Raw genomic sequence first — 16,711 nt, 5'->3', positions numbered from 1 at the left:
GTTTGGAGAGGTAATTACTGGACACCATTTTAATCTCTCTCACGGAGGACAGATGATAGTGCTGCTATTCTCATATCGTGGAGACGCTGGCTGTCGCTAATGAAGAACAGCTTGAGCAGAGCCTTCAATCTGTCTTGCTGATAACCCAGCCAAAGCCCCAATAGTTGCCAGCTCTGCTGTTGTGCCCCGTTGGTGAAGTAAGTCAGTAAATCTGTCAGCATTACTAAGAAAAGCAGAAGGTCTGTTCTGCTAAATCAGGCAGACAAAAAGCCATGTAGCCCAGGCTATGAATCAGAGAACAGAATGTGAGGAACAGCCTCGACAAACACACATACACACACACACACACACGCATTCATGCACTCATGCATTCACTTGTGCATATCCGTACATACTGTATGCACAGATGCAGTCAAGGGCACACAGACAAAAGCCACAGAAACACAGGCACCCACACACCCACCTTCATTTTGCTGTTCTTAAGCAAACAGCCCGAGGCTCAGTGAATGAGCATGTCAGCGCTGTGGGCCTACATTCTGTCACACAAAGATTGTGTATGGGGACAGATGCCTCCTCAGCCTCCTCCTGTCCACTGGCTAAACATACACATGCAGCCAGAAATGCCCTTGTTTGTCCTTCATGATTGAGATACAGAGGTTTCTAATTCGGAGAAGCCAGAGAATCTTTATTCCTGTCAACCTTGATGTTAAAAAGGGGAAACTGGGTGAAGAAAAAAAAATGCCTTCAAAGGTATGCGAAAGTCTGGAGGAGTTGATCCTCATTACAGTGAAGGGGAAAGAGGAGTAGCGTGCCCTGCACCCAGATAGACAGGTATATTCATGATTGGGCTGCTTTAGCTCCGGAGGATGAGAAGATGAGGAGACAAAAGCGGAGAGGCAGGCAGGCAGGCAGGCGGTGTGCCAGGGTTTTCCCCACAGCCTGAGACACTCTAATTAAGGAGCACAGTGGGGAGAGGGGGCGAGAACTACTGTACAGCACACAAACACACACATACACACACAAACATGAACACACAAATTGTCACTGTCGTTGCAGTGCAAACAAACACTCTCATCAAAACCCCACAAAGCAGGGAAACAACATAAGAAGGTGCGTCCCCGGTTGATTTCAGATATGACAACAGGGTTTGCGTTAGGTGACAAAGGCTCTGGATTGTCGCACAATGATTTTCCTATCATCTCTAGTGAAGGAAACATTGCACATCTCTTGTCTGATGGGTATGACTGTCTGTGTCTTTGTCTCATGCTGAAGCTCCTCCTGAGCAGCCTTCTAGTCACACCTAGAAACTAGAAATTAAAAAACTTAATCCTTGGTTACATTTTTCTCTCAATCTTTCTCTCTCTGAATGGAGGACAGTTCAAGTTGTCCTGCCGCCACAATGTTGAAAGACTTTTGGAGGAAATTAATGAAAACAGCCATAGACTGACGGATCAGTCTATGGCTTAATCCACGCATTGAAAACTTGTTCTCAAACACCATCAATCCATTTTATACAGTGGCTTGTCACTGGCCATTTACATTGATGCATGTTTAATCCACCCACGTTATTGCTCTGCATAATCATTAATACATATTTATATCTCTGGATAGATTTCAATAATTCCATGCTCCAGTCCAGATGGATGATGACAGGGAAGGCGGAGAGGGGCAAAGAGTCACTCAAGAATAATTCACTGCTCTGGACCCAAAGCCATACTTTGTAGTGTTCCTGCCCCTTTGTAAGTGAAAGTGCAAACAAAATACTGTACTCTGAGTGTCATGTGATTTTTTTCAAAGTGCTGGATAAGCCATTGCATTTCAGTGTATTAAGAAGGACGGATTTGGGATGTACTCAAACAATAATGCCTGAAGAGATCGGAGTGGAAACATGGAAGGATGCATTATGGGTACATTTCAGCCTTTCACATGGAATCTTTGATGTTCAAATGTAGGCTACTTCCACTGAAGTGAAAGTGAATTTGAAGTGGCCATGTTTACTGTGTTTCCACCGCACTTCTCTGTATATTCTGTATATTCTGTATCTTCAGCGCTCCATTTGTCTTCATTTGTGCCTTTCCTCACACCCCGCCGCACTATTCGGGAAGGCCATTTTCCAGTCTGTCATTGTTATTCGTAATTGAAAAATACATACAAAATGTTCAGAAAGCTGCAACCAGTGATGTTGTATGTGGTCCACGTCTCTCTCCATTTACACAACACAGCAGATCGGGAGGGAATTGTCTGATAGCAAAAGCACAAAAAGGACAGAAGGATAGAAAGAAATAGATGTAGGGGGGTGAGAATGGAAAAGAACTGAGAGATGGATGGACTGATGAATTAATAGAAGGGCTGGAAGAGAGAGAGAGAGAGAGATAGAGAGAGAGGGGGGGGGGGGGGGGGGACCAGATGGGTCTGCCCTGCTCTGTGGAAGCAGCAGATGCCCAGTGATCCTAGACCACAGAAATGCCCCCAGCTCCTAAACACCAAAGCACTAAAGAGGCCAGGCCTTGTAACTCTGCCTGTCACATACACACTGTTCATCCTGGCTCGCTCTTAACAGTCATGTGATTGAGATAAAGGTTCAAAGACACTTGATCACCCCACAACTCCAATCTGTCACCACACAGAGAGGTAGAGCAGTTGGATATCGTTCATATTCAGTTGTAACTTGGTGACTGGGTGCTGGCCGGGGTCACTGAGCTCAGCGGACGGTGAAAACTGAGCATATGTTGTCTTGCTGCGTGGAACGAGAAGAGATCTGAAGGGATACAGGTGGTGATACTCACTGCTTTTAGTTAACACATCTTCTTTGGCTACAAGATTTGAAGGTTTATCTGGGCTAGTCACGACTGGGACACTTGTTACACATTTAACATATGAGTATAGACACGAGCCTTGTAAATATGTGTCTTTAATGACCTTTAATTTTACACCGTGTCTGTCTATGCATATAAACACCACAGCTCATCTTTTATTTAGTGTTTATATCACATTCAATATGGTAAAAAAAAAAAAAAGGTGATATCCTCCCTCTCTGTCATGTGTACAGTGTGGCTGCCACAGCTAAAGCTGCCCTGAGCCCCATAGAAACACATGACTCATCGTCTATAGCAGATGCTCTGCTCCTCTCACTGACTTTGGGCTATGAGGCTTGGGAGGTGCTGTGGGACTGTGGGTTTGTGATGATGATACAGCTGCATACCAAACAGACGCCATCAAATGGGCTTCTGTGAGGAGAGCATCGCCCTCTAGTGGACTAAACAGGAAAATGGCAGCACTGAGAGGTCAAAATCATTTTTCATTTAGGCTATGTAGCGCTTAGCAGATGCATGACTGGGCTGGTGAATTTGGAGCACTCCTGAAAACTGGGGTTCTTAGTTGTTTGACACTCATTTCGATACAGATTTTATTAACTGAGGTGAGACAGACATGGTAAAAATCATCCATGCAGCAGTCTTGGCAGCAATGGCTATATACTGTATGAGCAACTGATGTCACAACAAAGCAATAACTGTGTTGTATACGTGTTATTTGTACACCCTATCATTTATTATGTTAATTATATTTATAAGCCCCCTCCCCCCAAAAAAAGATAAACATAAAAACCAAACAACAAAACACTACTAGGTGCCACACATACAGCATCATCTTAGTAACACAGCTGTTGAGTGAAAACAGTGCACTCACTTTCTCTGGAAAAGCCACTGAACTCCATTTGAACTATAACATCTATTTTACAGGTGCAACGTTACAATGAACATGTATTATTTATATGCTATGTTTAGCTAGTTCATTCATCTACATGAACGTCATGTGTGGGCAGACCTAAAATTTATCGAACTGAACTAGATTAATGTAGTCTGCCAACGTCAGCTATTGTAAAGTAGTACAAAAGGGCTTGAGTTTCCATTTTCTTCGTGCCTGAAATACAAAACCAAAGCTACGCTGTTGCAACACAGTTAAGTTCAGGAGGGTGGAAGTGTGTGGAATTTATTTGTCAGTTACAGTTAAATGTTCAAACTAAAGCTAAGCTTGTTGTTCTGAAGACACACAGTTTTGGTCAGCTCAGCTGTCACATGTTGCCATGGTAACCACAATCAACCTCATTGTCAGCCTGAGGAATGTACAGGATTTCAACAGGATTGAAATGCAATTTGACGATTAGTAAACATGACTGAGCTACATTGTAATCCATATGGAAACTAACGATTTATATAAGTATTCAGTAAATCTGTAAAACAGAGTTATAGCCCGCTGTACTCTATTTATACCATACTCACCTATTGTACTTTTGATTGTTGCATAGCATATATTATTTGCATGTTTAATGTTCTTTATATGCATAATCAGTTGGCAGTTGCAACATCTTTGGGAAAAGCCACTGAACTCCACCGCTCTACTGTTTCAATCATATCTATCCATTTTTTTTTTTTTTTATTGTCACTGATGAAGATCCCTACTTCATTGTGTGCAACAAGTGCAATCTTGAAATCAGGCACTTTGTTGCAGTGCATACAAGTATTAAAGCTACGTCACTTATAGTCATTTTGAGGATGGTTCTGAATGTTGGGCTTCAGCGCTCAGTCGTCCTCTGTCACACCATTAAGACGAAGCTCCTCTTGAACCCTGGACAAGTATTCTGGATCTGGATACCCAAAACTGGAAGAAAGAAAGACAAGCAGCCACATAATGCAGTGAGTGTTCATCATGCTCTTGTGAGGTACCATGTTTCATAATGTTGTTGTCAGGTGAAAACCTGAAACTTTTCAGGAACCACAGAAAACAGCCTTGTTTCCAGCTTGACGACCATGCATTTTTGAGTTTATCCAACTGGCTTTGAAAAGGTTTCTTAAAGCCAAAAGGTGTAGAATTTCCTCAACCCATAAAGGGGCATGTAATGCTTCAACTGAAGTAAAAAAAAAATGAAAATCACAAAAATTTGAGTTGTGAGGTTTTCACCCGACAGCGACATTATGCTACTAATGCAGTATCAGGTGCTTTGGCTGTTCTTCTCTCTGCCACTTAAAAAGGCACTCCAAATCAATTTTTGTCATTTCAAATTGTGAAATCACCATTAAGTCCAGAAGTGGAACTCTTTTACTAGTAGTACTATTCACTGAAAACAAGTATAAGTAGGCTAGTTCAGCCAGTGATCAGATCCAGGATGTACAGCTGTCAATATGTCCCTGCACCAAAGCCACCAAGACAAATTGCTGTGCATTTATTGTACTTGGTGAATTTAGTGACTCTTAATTCTACAACAATAAGAGCAATGTGCCTACTATTGTGGACCTCCTCCCATGTTGGTCTTGTGGTGGATGTCGTTCCAGGTGATGGCGTTGTTGAGGCCCGTGGTGGCAGATCGTCCCACGGTGAAGGTGAGTCTCCTGTCGAAGGCTTTCCTCAGCAGCCTCAGCACCCTCTCCCCCTCCTCGCAGGCTGGCAGGAAGGCCGTACGGGACGTGCTGGCATACTTCACCCCGGGGTTTGGGTGCTCAGGCTGGAATAAGGTCAAAGGTACAGCAGGTTGTAGGCTAGTGAGTCATTTTCTACTATTACTTTTACCTAAATGCACCTAGACAAGTCAGGTAGAGTATGCTGTACATTCACCATTGCCAGCAGAGTTATTTGGAGCATTGTTATATTCCCAAAAATATTGGGCCAAGAAAAAGTCAGACTGCCAACATAAGAGCAGAAATTTATCTTTATATGCTTATAGACAGTCCACATTTTGGTTGCATACATTTTGTTGTAATTTTATGTTCTCGCTCTCTCTCTCTCTCTCTCTCACACACACACACACACACACGAAGATCCGCGTGTGCAGATTCATGTTCATGGCCTTAAGATTGCATTTATCCTAAGAATAACTTAAAATGTTCATTATTTCATTTTCAGCAGCAGGGCTTTGGAGACAGATAGAGATTTAAATTTGGACAAAGTCAAGATGGAATGCGACACCCTTGACTTGGCACACTTGGTTTGTAAATGTCCTTTCTTTTTCAGACATACACACACACTCCAGCACCCGCCATCAGAGCGCCTTGGAGCTCCTCTCCCCAGTCACCACCCTCGCCTCAGCCTCCGTGCCTGACATGGAGAAAAACTAGGATGCTGTATTTTTAGTGTGATGTTTATGTGCATCCAACTGAAAATAAAATTTGAACAGTTGCTTCGGTTTATCTCTACCCTCTAATCCCCCTATAAACAAGAAATATATGGCGTGGTGTTTATCATTAATTCACACAAGGGATATTCTCTCTCTCACTCTCTCTCTCACACACACACACACACACACACTGTTCCTGCTACCTGTAATACCTGTAAAATAATTCTTGTTTGGTGGTTTCTGTTACAGGTAAACTTATGCTCCTAAATGGGTGCTTTGCAGATATTCTGCTGCATATTGATGGTGTTGAGAGTCATTAGACTCACTCTACCTGTTCTCAGCTGTGAGTTGTCTTAAATACTTTTAGGCTTATTAGGCTATTAATTGGCCTACACTTGCCCGATGTGAATGATGTGGGGGACTTTTGCATTTCAAAGGATAGGCTAGTATAATCCATATGGATATGGAAAATCACGGTTAGCCCTATACATTGATCTTTCATAAATCTCCATATCATCAATTGCCCTATTTTGGACCATACTGCTGTCACCTGGAAGGATGGGCTGGGGAGGGGAGGGGAGGGTTAAATTCTTCTCAATGAAAACAAGCGACGCAAAATTGTTCCAGTTTTTCATTTTCAGTTGTAATGATTATTAAATCAGTGGATAAATGTGATATCCTTGTCTTTCACCGTACCCCCCCCCCCCCCCCCCCCCCCCCCTCCCCTCCACCGGACATTCTGTTGGCATGGCAACGGACAGATGCGCTTCTGAGATCACTTCCTCAAATCTCCCGTTTCCCTTCCAGACGCCACGATACACAACACAGAGCTGGGAAAAACCTCCTTGAGCTGAGACCATGGAAGTATTATAGGCGGTTATATAAGGGACCAGAGGAGCATTTTTTTTTTTATGTGACGGGTGACGCTGAAATCAAAGGACGGCCATTTTGCCAGAGTTTATCCCGATTTCTTAATACATCCATGCTGGGGTATCTGCTCTGAAAAACAAGCTGCAGCGCCCTCTGGCGGGCAGCTGCAAACTTGTAAAAGTGGCTGAAAGTGGTAGCGAAAGAGCTATTAGCACCACCCAATCTCTGCTGATGTAATACAGTGCCTTCAAACCTTCATTAAAAGTGTCAGCCTCACCCCTTGTATCCCCGATGGAAAACGGTATTCAATGACGATGGTCTGGCAGTGTTCAAAGCCAGGTAAGCTCTGCCAGCGGCGCGTCACTGTCATCGTGCCCTCCGGTTGGGTCCCGATGTAGATTCCGTGGTAGGTGTTGCATATCGGACATGCGGGCTTGAACTTGAACACCGAGTCGATACATTCAGTGCAGAAAGAGTGATGGCACTTTAAAGTTTTCTTATCTTGGATTCTGTCTAAGCATATGGCGCAGTTATCCATATCTGAGGCGCGGCGAGATCTGTGCACATCAGTGCTAAGATCACACTGAGCATTTGTTGTGTTTTCCATTTTTCCGGTAAGTGACGACAATGTTGCTGCATTTCCATCCGTGTATGGATGTGAAAGGGCTGGTGGTTTCCAGTGACACTATTCGACGTCAAGTAAAGTAGGCCTGCCGATTCATTTCCACTGGGTGAGCTCGATTCGTGCCCCGTCCGACGCAGGGGTGTAACGAGTTTGTTCGTTTACAAAACATGAGATGACTTTCAAGGGCTTTCCGGCTGACGCAAAATGAATGAAACAATTAAGCCAAGACGGTGTGGCTCAGAGCAATGACACCCCCCTGTGGCAGCACACCTCTGGTCCCATAACCCGCCGGGTCATTAAATCCAACTCACCCCAAGGTGAGGCGGGGAATCAAGCTGAGATCTGAAAAGAGGAAGAACCAGAAAGACCTCCCACTCTGCCCTATTTCCAGTAAACCACAAGAGGAAATTACCTATACTAATATGATACTTCCATGGGAAATACAGGTCATAATCTATCTGTTCTCAATGTATTAGCGCAAATTGATTTATTTATGTTTTGTTTTTTAGTTAAGTTACACTCGAGATATGGCCCACAGTTGCAGTTTGGTCAAAGTTTATTTGGATCAAATTGCACACAAACTGAAAGTGTTGTAAACAACCAGAGGTAAAAATATACTTTTTGTAAAGAGTAGTTTTTGAGAAAAACAACTTGCTATGGTAATGGCATGGCAGTGCTTTGGTCTCTGCCTGAGGCAGCATTGCAGGAGGAGAGCACATGCCTGAGGGTTAACACCACTTTAGCAGACAGGTGTCTATGGGCCATTTTAACTGCTGTGTGATTCATCTTCTAAAAATATAATGTTTGCTAGTCTTGAATTCTATTGTAGTATCTTTTAAACTGCTTATAGACACAAACATGTGATACTTTCATTGATGGTGTATTCATAGTATCCCCATGATGTCATGCTTTACCACAGCTCATTGGTTGTGGCTGTCACTTGATTACAATCACCTGTTATTTTCCTGTCAAGAAGGCCTTGTGGTGATATAGCAGAATACTATGAATAACACTAAAAATTGATTTTGTGTTGGTTTGTCAGACGCAGGCATACCTGTCTGTCTTTGTTGAATGGGTTGCCGACTAAAACATTGCCTTGCCTCTGGCAGTAAAAACTGGTAGCTACCAAAGTGTCAACATTCCACATAATCAAAAAACAAATGATCTAAAAACACTTTTGACATTATTTTGCCTTCTATGTGTCCAACTTCTGCATTTCTGCACTGCACCCTCCTTGCAGTGTCTAGGTTATATTTCTGCCATTCGAGCTACCAAGAGTGTTATTGGTAGACCACATGGCAGAGAGAAGAAACCAGGATACACTCTAATCTACGGGGTCATCTTTAAACCCATCTCCCTGCACAAGTGCCTGATCAGAGATGCATTCATAGAGACGCTCCATGGTTTAGCCGACTGGAAGCAGTTTATACTTACTTACTATACTGGATTTTGCTTGAAAATCTGCAATTTAAATCATTTCTGGATCAGACACACAACCGGCCCATTAGGTGACAGAAATACTGTAAATTCTCTACAATCATGAACTCTGGCAATAATTAACATTAGCAGCAAGAATTTGAATTTTAGTGGAACTAGACACTGTCAGTTTTCTGAGATTGCTGAGACAGTTGCATATGACCCTTGATTATTGGGGTTTCAGTCTCTATTTTGAAAGTTTATGATCACTAATAATGTCAATTTTTGCCAGAAGCTGTGAGCAAGAGAAAACACCTCCAGAACTTAGGGTGCAGGCCCATCTGAGCTCTACTATTTGTGACCGGCTGCCCCTGTGCCAGATGGCAGGGAAAACAAATCCTGGCAATGAATGGGATTGCATTGAGTTTCAGGGCCAAAACAACTCTTCTGAATGCACTGAAAATGTAAGACAGTTAGGCCATGGCAAATAACCAACCTCAAGTTTTACAAGCATTATTAGTGATGGTGTAATTCATTCATTCAGCACTTTGGTGTGAGAAAATCGAGCTGTAGATAAAATCCAGCTCACCAACACACACACACACACATACACAAAGTGTCTTATTTGTGGTAGCTTTGGATAATGAATAGCCAACTCCAACTAGTTAAGAGGACTCTATCATGAAATGCAATGGGGAAACACCTGAAATGTAGGACTCAATAGATATTCTTGAATATTCATGAAGGTATTACAAACATTTTATGAAATATGGCTTACATAATTCCATGCATAACTCCCATTTAATGACTGAGGTATTCAGCTCTGCTCTTTCTCCATTGTCATACTTTTGTCCACTAGATGGCGCGTCGTGCCTTCGCAGACTTTAACATCTTGGTAGAACCAGACTCTTCGACACTACAGTGGAATAGTTCTGGGATACATCAGATCATAATCAGAAACCACAACCCTATTTAGGGCCTCTACTGAATGTCAAACACAAACCGAAACATAACTTTTTATTCAAGTATTAAAATGTAAAGCACATTATTTTGAATATCAACAGACTCAAAGTACGAATCAACGCAATTAGAAAAGCAAAACTCCAACTTTTCATTAACAATCAATTTGCAATGTGCAATCCCTCCAACTATTCAGTCTCCTGGCGCCTTCTCACTCATGTAATGCATAGAAATGTTTGCACGGTAGCTTTAGTAAACTACAATCCTGTGTCCCAAAAATATTTGAGTTGGTCCCTTAACAAAAATACAAAGGTGATGAAAAATTAAGAAAGGTTATTTGATGTATGGATCTGACTAATCAAATTAATGACAGACTTACCACTAGTCAAGCAGGTTACTGCACTTAGCAAAGCACTTTCACACATATAGCTTTTATCATTTTTGAGTTTTTTTAGCTTTTGGACTACAAGAAAGTTTATGAATGAGAAGCTAATTTAAATACACATCAGTATACATATTCTCATGAACTGTGTGGTATTTTTACTTAAAGCCAGATAATATAGCTACAAACATAATGCTGTTGACCTATCAAATAACACCGAAACACGCCTGAACTGCTTACCATTCATTAGTAACATCATGCTTGATTTTATCAAAATTGAATATAAGAAAGGCACAACAAAATGAGATAAACCCCACCCACCCACCCAAAATCAAATCAATAGCAATTGTTCCCACGTTTTCTTTTGTTAGGTTTTCACTCTGTGATCCTAGATTATCTATTTAGATAAACAAATTTACAGCAGTAACCTCATTTTAAATGAGAAAATTAGCAGGCAAGTCTCCCACTTTGACAGGGACAGAGGCATAGATATTTAAAGAGCTTTTGTGCCTTTCATTTGGTTTAAGTGGTCTATATGCCCTTTTGCGCTTGACATCGTCATAAATCTGGTAATTAGATGAGCACACTAGTAACAACTGAAGTGATGGGCTCAAAACCTGGGAGACATCTTGAAGTAACGGGAATAAACAATGGCTAAGAACCTCAGGGGAAGTCTTGACATACAATAAAAGGTGCCGCAATGAGACATCCAGTAACATTCTTCCTATTTAAGTAAAAAGTGAAGAGAGATGAGGAACATCAAACGCAGATGAAGAGCTCCAAGCAATTGACATCAACTTGTAGCCACCAAGCAAATAGCTCATGGCTGCACAAACCTGTGTTTGCCCCGAGCACTCTTCCATGGAGAGGAAGCAAAAACCATTACTCCTACTTCACTGAAAATCACACTCCCTTACCAAAGTGCCTGTGAGTGCTTTAGATTGCAATAACTTCAGAGAATGATTTCTTTCTATTGAAGCAGTGCTATTCCGTCTTATAAGTACTATTCTTACCATCGGTAATTAATAACAATCAAATTAGAGAGACTGACTCAACAAACATTACTGGGGAGATAAAAACAAGAATGTGTGCTTATAACAAATAAAGTAATCCCCAGCATAGAAATAAACATTAATATAACATAAATCGTCTTTTTTAACACTTCAAACTTAGATTTTCCTAAATAATATATAAGTACCTCAAACTCCAACACGCCATGATACTCTTAAATGAGTGCATCAGATATCGGTCCTATTGCCAACAGTAACAGGTAGAGGATTGTGTTATACAAGAATGCACTGCACTCAAAGTATTTTCTTCCACACAAAGCACTGGGTTAAGCTGAACTCCCGAGGAAAATGAACAAACAGAGGAACAACTAGTGTGGTGAGGTGGGCTCTGCTGCAGCATTAGACGCGTGTCTGCTGAGGGCCTCGTCTTCAGCGGTCCTTTTTAGGGATGGGCAGTCTCAGAACAGAACCTGGAGCCTTAGTCGTGTCCGCCGCGAGGACGGTCACAAGTCCGAGAGAGTCCTGGAATTGCCTGACGCTTTCACGCCGTCAGTCTGCCGTGATGCCTTTCTCTCTGAGCTCCTCTGTCACTCGCACCAGGTAAGTGGGGTCTGGGTAGCCAAAACTGTCAGAAGAAATAAGAAGCCATCAGTGCATCAGTATACGCTCGGGCAGCAACAGTGCCATCTAGCCAAGGACAAGGCCTTTCCTTGTCAGGAACTTAAATTACACCTGTCAATCTATACGGGGGCCTCTTCCCTGCTACCACCGCTCTCGGGAACTTTGCGAGGCCATTACAGAATCAAATCCTAGTGCCATCAGCCTCCAACTAAATCATGTACATACCAGCGGGGCCCCCCCCATAGCGAGGTCTTGTGGTGAATGTCATTCCAGGTGATGACGTTATGCATGCCCGTAGTCATGGAGGTACCGATGGTGAAGATAAGGCGCTGTTCGAAGGCCCGGCGTAACAGGCCCAGCACGCGGTTCCCCTCGGGGCTGTCGGGGAGGTAGGCCACGCGGTCCGTTCCTGGGTACCGAACACCCGGGTTCGGGTGTTCTGGCTGTTAGGAAGTAAACAGGATCACTTTTAATAAGGGATGCAAAACAATGATGCCTACTTGTTGGGGTTCATAACACTTGTACTACATCGATTGTGTTCCCATCCACAGATCAAGAACAGATGTGGGCTTCCTCTGATACATACAGGGACACACATAACTGCAGTCAACTATTTCCTCCTAAGATAAATTGAAAAATAAAATCCCCACAGTTTGAATTCTCTACTTTAAAAGGGTAAAAACTCCTATTTACACTTAAAGGATATGTATGCAGATGTTTTTTGTCAACTATAACTGTCAAATAAGTGTGATAACAATCATTGGTGAGCTTATCAAATATTTCATTATTTTCTCCTACTGTTTTTGCTGCCTAACTAACTGGTCTACAAGAGGAAGAAGGGATTCAAGCTCGCTAACTCTGTATTTAGGCAAATGAAGGCATGAACCAGATCCCTGCGACTACTGTTTATAATGGCAACAGTCACTTTTTCACTTCACTTTTTCACTTGCACTAGAATGTCTGTTTTTGTCTTATATAGTGAGAATAATAATGAGCGACCGTTTTAAATTTCACCTCATTTTGAAGAAACAGTATTACAAGCATGCAAGTCAATCTGTGCATTAAGGAACTGAAAAATGTATTGTGATATGAGTTATAGGGATAATTTAATATGACTGACTGCAATTGGATAACAAAATGTATGAATCAATATCATGGTTTGATGCCAAATTAAGACTCTCAAGCCTACACTTATTCTGTGTTTGGCAATATTGTTCAGTCTTCAATGCATTTCTAATATTGTGACAATGTTGTTGAGTGATCCCTCTGTTATCTATCAGGCAAAATTGTGAGCTGAGTGTTTCATTACACCCATAGAGAATTATCAAAATTGCAAGGTATGCCAGTAACACAGAGTGGGACTCAAAGTCTGCATCTCCACATGCTCCAGGTCTACTCACCGCCTGTAGGCCAGGAGGGAAGCTGTAGATGATGCAGATACACCCGAAGCCTTCGTGTCCAGGGAGCTCCAGGTCAGGGTCTCTCTCCACCATCATACTGCCATTGGCCGGCTGGTTCCCAATCAGCTGGCCGTACACTAACCGACACACCGGACACGCTCTCTTCACCTTGAAGGCTTGATCCAGGCAAGAGCGACAGAAAGAGTGGCCGCATCTCTCCAGAGTCGTCTTCTCCACTATGTCCCCCATGCAGATAGAGCAGGAGGTGTTGTCCTCGGCCTCGCTGTGCGAAGCCATGCCAGGGTCCATGTCCTTCCTCTGGGCCACCTCGTGGAGCATGGCGCAGGCCTCCTCATCAGCGGGCTTCCTGAACCTCTGCTGCTGCCTCTGGGACCGCCGAGGCTGGGGAGGCGGCGGTGGAAGCAGGCTCCCCTCCCCGTTCGGCTCCAGGACTCCAACGCAGGGCAGCAGAGTCCGCTTCCTCTTGGGCCCTCCCTCCTGTTTGCTCATTTCTTTGCGGGCACAGCGGCATAAGTCAATGAAGGCTTTTCGGGTCTCGCTGGAGATGGGTCCATCCATCACCCCAGCCCCAGCCCTCCTGGAGCCGTCCACCGGCTGCAGCCTCACAGCGCAGCAGCCCCCCCTCTCCCCTCGCCTAATGATACCAGCGCTCATCCCCTGCTTGTCCTGGAAGTCAATGAGCCAGGGCCGCCCAGCTGCAGCCAGGTAATCCCACACTGCCTGTGACACCAGCACCTCATCACTGCCCTGGCCAGCACGCACACTCATCTCATCAGACGAAACTGCACAGAAATACACACAAGAGGCGTCAGCACATTTGACACAGTTTGACCTGTTTGAACAACTGGATTGCACTTGTATGTAAATTCAGTTGTAGAAGTTCTTTCTTCTGGAGCATGCAGAAGTCTATTTTTTTTTTTTTCAATTTTCACAAATGGATAATATATGCAAGCTGTCTTCAAAGAGGTCATCGATTATATTAAAATCAATTTCGCCCCATAAAAACAAATCCCTGGAAGAGTGTTTTTGTTTCTGCCTGTTACTCCTCTGCTACTCTGAGTGAGTGAGAAAAGCAGTATCTCAGATCTATTTCTGCTGGTTTTTGTTTGCGGTCTAGTTCAGCATGACAAAGTGAATCATGTCTAATATCTTTTTTTGTTTTTACGGACAGCTGTTTGCAGTGGCCGCAGCACGTCAAACCTACAACAGGCAGTATCGCGGCATTGCTGAGGACGTATCAGCTGTTCAGAAATGCAGACTGTAAACAAAGGAAACTAAAGCCCATCAAACGCGCTCGGCTGAAAATAGAGCCCACTTAACAGCCACATGAAACAAAACGGTGACACTTCTTAGATGGAGAGGTTACCTTGCGATCCCATAAATTCCTTCAATTGCGAATAAAGCGTCCTGTTGAACAGAAAAAGAGAAGAAAAACTGAAGGACTGTGCGCTGAGGAATAAACGTTATCACAGCAGCTCGATGATATTTTGTTTGAGCCATTTCCGCAGCAAGCGACATTACCGATTTCCCAACATCAGCTCTTGATAAATTCGCGACAAACACAAGCGTTTCCTCTGATTATTTCGATACCTCACCCTTTGCCGTAGCTCGTCGCTGCCTGTCGGTGAGGTTTCTGGCTGGATTAAAGAGCACGGTGCTCCATCGGACGAGGCCCTTTTTCTGCGTGCTGCTGCAGTTTATCTGCGGATAAGAAGTCTTTTGTAGTCAAGACATGATATCCAGTCGTAGTCACTGCTCATATCTCTCTAGGTTTTCGACAGCCCTTCCCTGGCCGTGGTAAATGCCATCCAATCTACTCCTCGTCCTCAGTCTCGGCTGAATTTGCCTTCCTCGTACGTCCTTGGGCTAGGCGTGCAGTGCAAAGCCTTCAGTAACTCTTATCTGGCTCCCACCACGCTAGCTATTTGACAGCTTACTCCACACAGATAATTTCTTTCGTATCATTTTGTGTCTCTGCCTTTGCTTTCAACCCATGTCCTCCTATCTTGACTACGAGCAAAGGAGCTATTAATGAGGGGACTGAGAGACCTACGAGAAAATGTGACCAGGAAGTTCGTCACAGGACTTACACGATTGGCTAAAAATGTTTTTTTTTTTTTGTTGTTGCCGTGAATCACATTGTGTGGTGATTCACAGCTTTTAACTCATAACAACACACACATATGCATGCACAAATGCATGCTACACACCACACAAAAATACATGCCACCTGCGGGAATATCCACTCATGTCAGTTATGATGCAAGCTTTGAGGGTGCATGGATTTATTAACAGCCATGATGATGTCGTTTCTACAAGTTTATCTTTGACAGAAGTTATATTGTTTGGGGATAATTGGAGCTTTTTATACAGACACACTGATAGAGGCGTTAAAGGTTCTTTTTATTGTGGAAAGTCCATAATTGGAAAAGATACTGGCTTGAGAGATAATAACTGTAATCATATTACTTTACTAAAGCTGAGTTATCTGGATTTCCACTACATCAGTCCCACCAACACAGCACTCCTGTTGCTTTTCACCTTATGCAGGACAGTGAACCTGAGCCTCGCTCTGCCACAAAAAGTTGTCACCAGAGCCAAAGATGAACAAAGATAACTGCTGAACCTAACGTAAACTGAGAGGACAGGAGACATTTTCTAATTCTGAAACTGATTCACTGATCTCTTCATCAAGACCAAGCTGATGCCAGATTTTTGGGTGCCATACTTTGACAAAAAATTGGGATTAAAATGATCCAATATATTTGGCATTCGATAATGTTTTTTTTATATGGCTGTGATACCAATTGGAAAGTATCCCTCAGTTTTAATTCTTCCAAAGTGACAGTATTGATCTGTGTCAGGCCATAGTATAGTCTCAGTACACCAATATACCTGTCTGGCCCTTCTGACACTCGGCCTGACAAAGCCTGACATGTCAGACTTGTGGAAACCTACACAAGCTACACATCACAATGCGAGTATAGACCTCCATGGGTTTGACATAATGCCTTAGTGCTGACAGCATGTGTGAAAGCTACACAAGTTATTTTTATTATATATATACAGTATATATACAGTCACTGGCCAAAATAATTGGAACACCGGTTTTCCATAAAACATAAAAGAGCTGTCACAAGTTTGTTGAGCAAAACCTGCACCCCCTGTTGCTGTGTTTCAATTCATGTGCAACTTTTAGAATATGGCTTGGTTTTTTGATGAGCCATGCTTATCATGGAAAACTGGTGTTCCAATTATTTTGGCCAGTGAGTGTATGTGTGTGTGTGGCTTACATTA

At 43.0% G+C, this 16,711-nt stretch overlaps 2 protein-coding genes across 4 annotated transcripts; both read right to left on the bottom strand.

Moving 5' to 3' along the window:
* Positions 1–2,911: 2,911 nt before the first annotated feature.
* Positions 2,912–7,602, bottom strand: LOC139927681 (putative E3 ubiquitin-protein ligase DTX3). The gene is made up of 3 exons (XM_071919911.2): positions 7,257–7,602; positions 5,283–5,500; positions 2,912–4,659 (listed from the first exon to the last, which is right to left on the bottom strand). Exons 1-3 carry the CDS (start codon positions 7,584–7,586, stop codon positions 4,581–4,583), a joined length of 627 nt encoding a protein of 208 aa, XP_071776012.1. The 5' UTR covers positions 7,587–7,602; the 3' UTR covers positions 2,912–4,580.
* A 3,115-nt stretch (positions 7,603–10,717) lies between these two features.
* On the bottom strand, positions 10,718–15,454 carry dtx3 (deltex E3 ubiquitin ligase 3). 3 transcript variants are annotated; one of them, XM_071919899.2, is made up of 5 exons: positions 15,010–15,454; positions 14,781–14,821; positions 13,394–14,196; positions 12,219–12,436; positions 10,718–11,997 (listed from the first exon to the last, which is right to left on the bottom strand). In XM_071919899.2, the coding sequence occupies exons 2-5, from the start codon at positions 14,791–14,793 to the stop codon at positions 11,922–11,924; spliced, it is 1,110 nt and encodes a 369-aa protein (XP_071776000.1). In that variant the 5' UTR covers positions 14,794–14,821; positions 15,010–15,454; the 3' UTR covers positions 10,718–11,921. The 3 variants fall into 3 exon arrangements, with proteins under 3 accessions (XP_071776000.1, XP_071776001.1, XP_078144424.1); XM_071919900.2 differs by lacking the exon at positions 14,781–14,821; XM_078288298.1 differs by lacking the exon at positions 15,010–15,454 and having other exon boundaries at positions 14,781–14,891.
* Between the last annotated feature and the right edge of the window lie 1,257 nt (positions 15,455–16,711).

Source organism: Centroberyx gerrardi, chromosome 14, assembly GCF_048128805.1.
Source record: "Centroberyx gerrardi isolate f3 chromosome 14, fCenGer3.hap1.cur.20231027, whole genome shotgun sequence".
Classification (NCBI taxonomy): domain Eukaryota; kingdom Metazoa; phylum Chordata; class Actinopteri; order Beryciformes; family Berycidae; genus Centroberyx; species Centroberyx gerrardi.
Note: the sequence above shows the minus strand (reverse complement) of the source record. Positions and strands in the feature narration are given on the sequence as shown.

Coding starts and splice junctions, on each gene's coding strand:
- LOC139927681 (XM_071919911.2), bottom strand. CDS start 7,586: ATGGAAAACACAACAAATGCTCAGTGTGATCTTAGCACTGATGTGCAC. Junction 5,501..7,256: donor TTCCATCGGGGATACAAGGG/GTGAGGCTGACA, acceptor ACCTTATTCCAG/CCTGAGCACCCAAACCCCGG. Junction 4,660..5,282: donor ATGGGAGGAGGTCCACAATA/GTAGGCACATTG, acceptor TCTTTCTTCCAG/TTTTGGGTATCCAGATCCAG.
- dtx3 (XM_071919899.2), bottom strand. Junction 12,437..13,393: donor TCCCTCCTGGCCTACAGGCG/GTGAGTAGACCT, acceptor ACTTCCTAACAG/CCAGAACACCCGAACCCGGG. Junction 11,998..12,218: donor CTATGGGGGGGGCCCCGCTG/GTATGTACATGA, acceptor TTCTTCTGACAG/TTTTGGCTACCCAGACCCCA.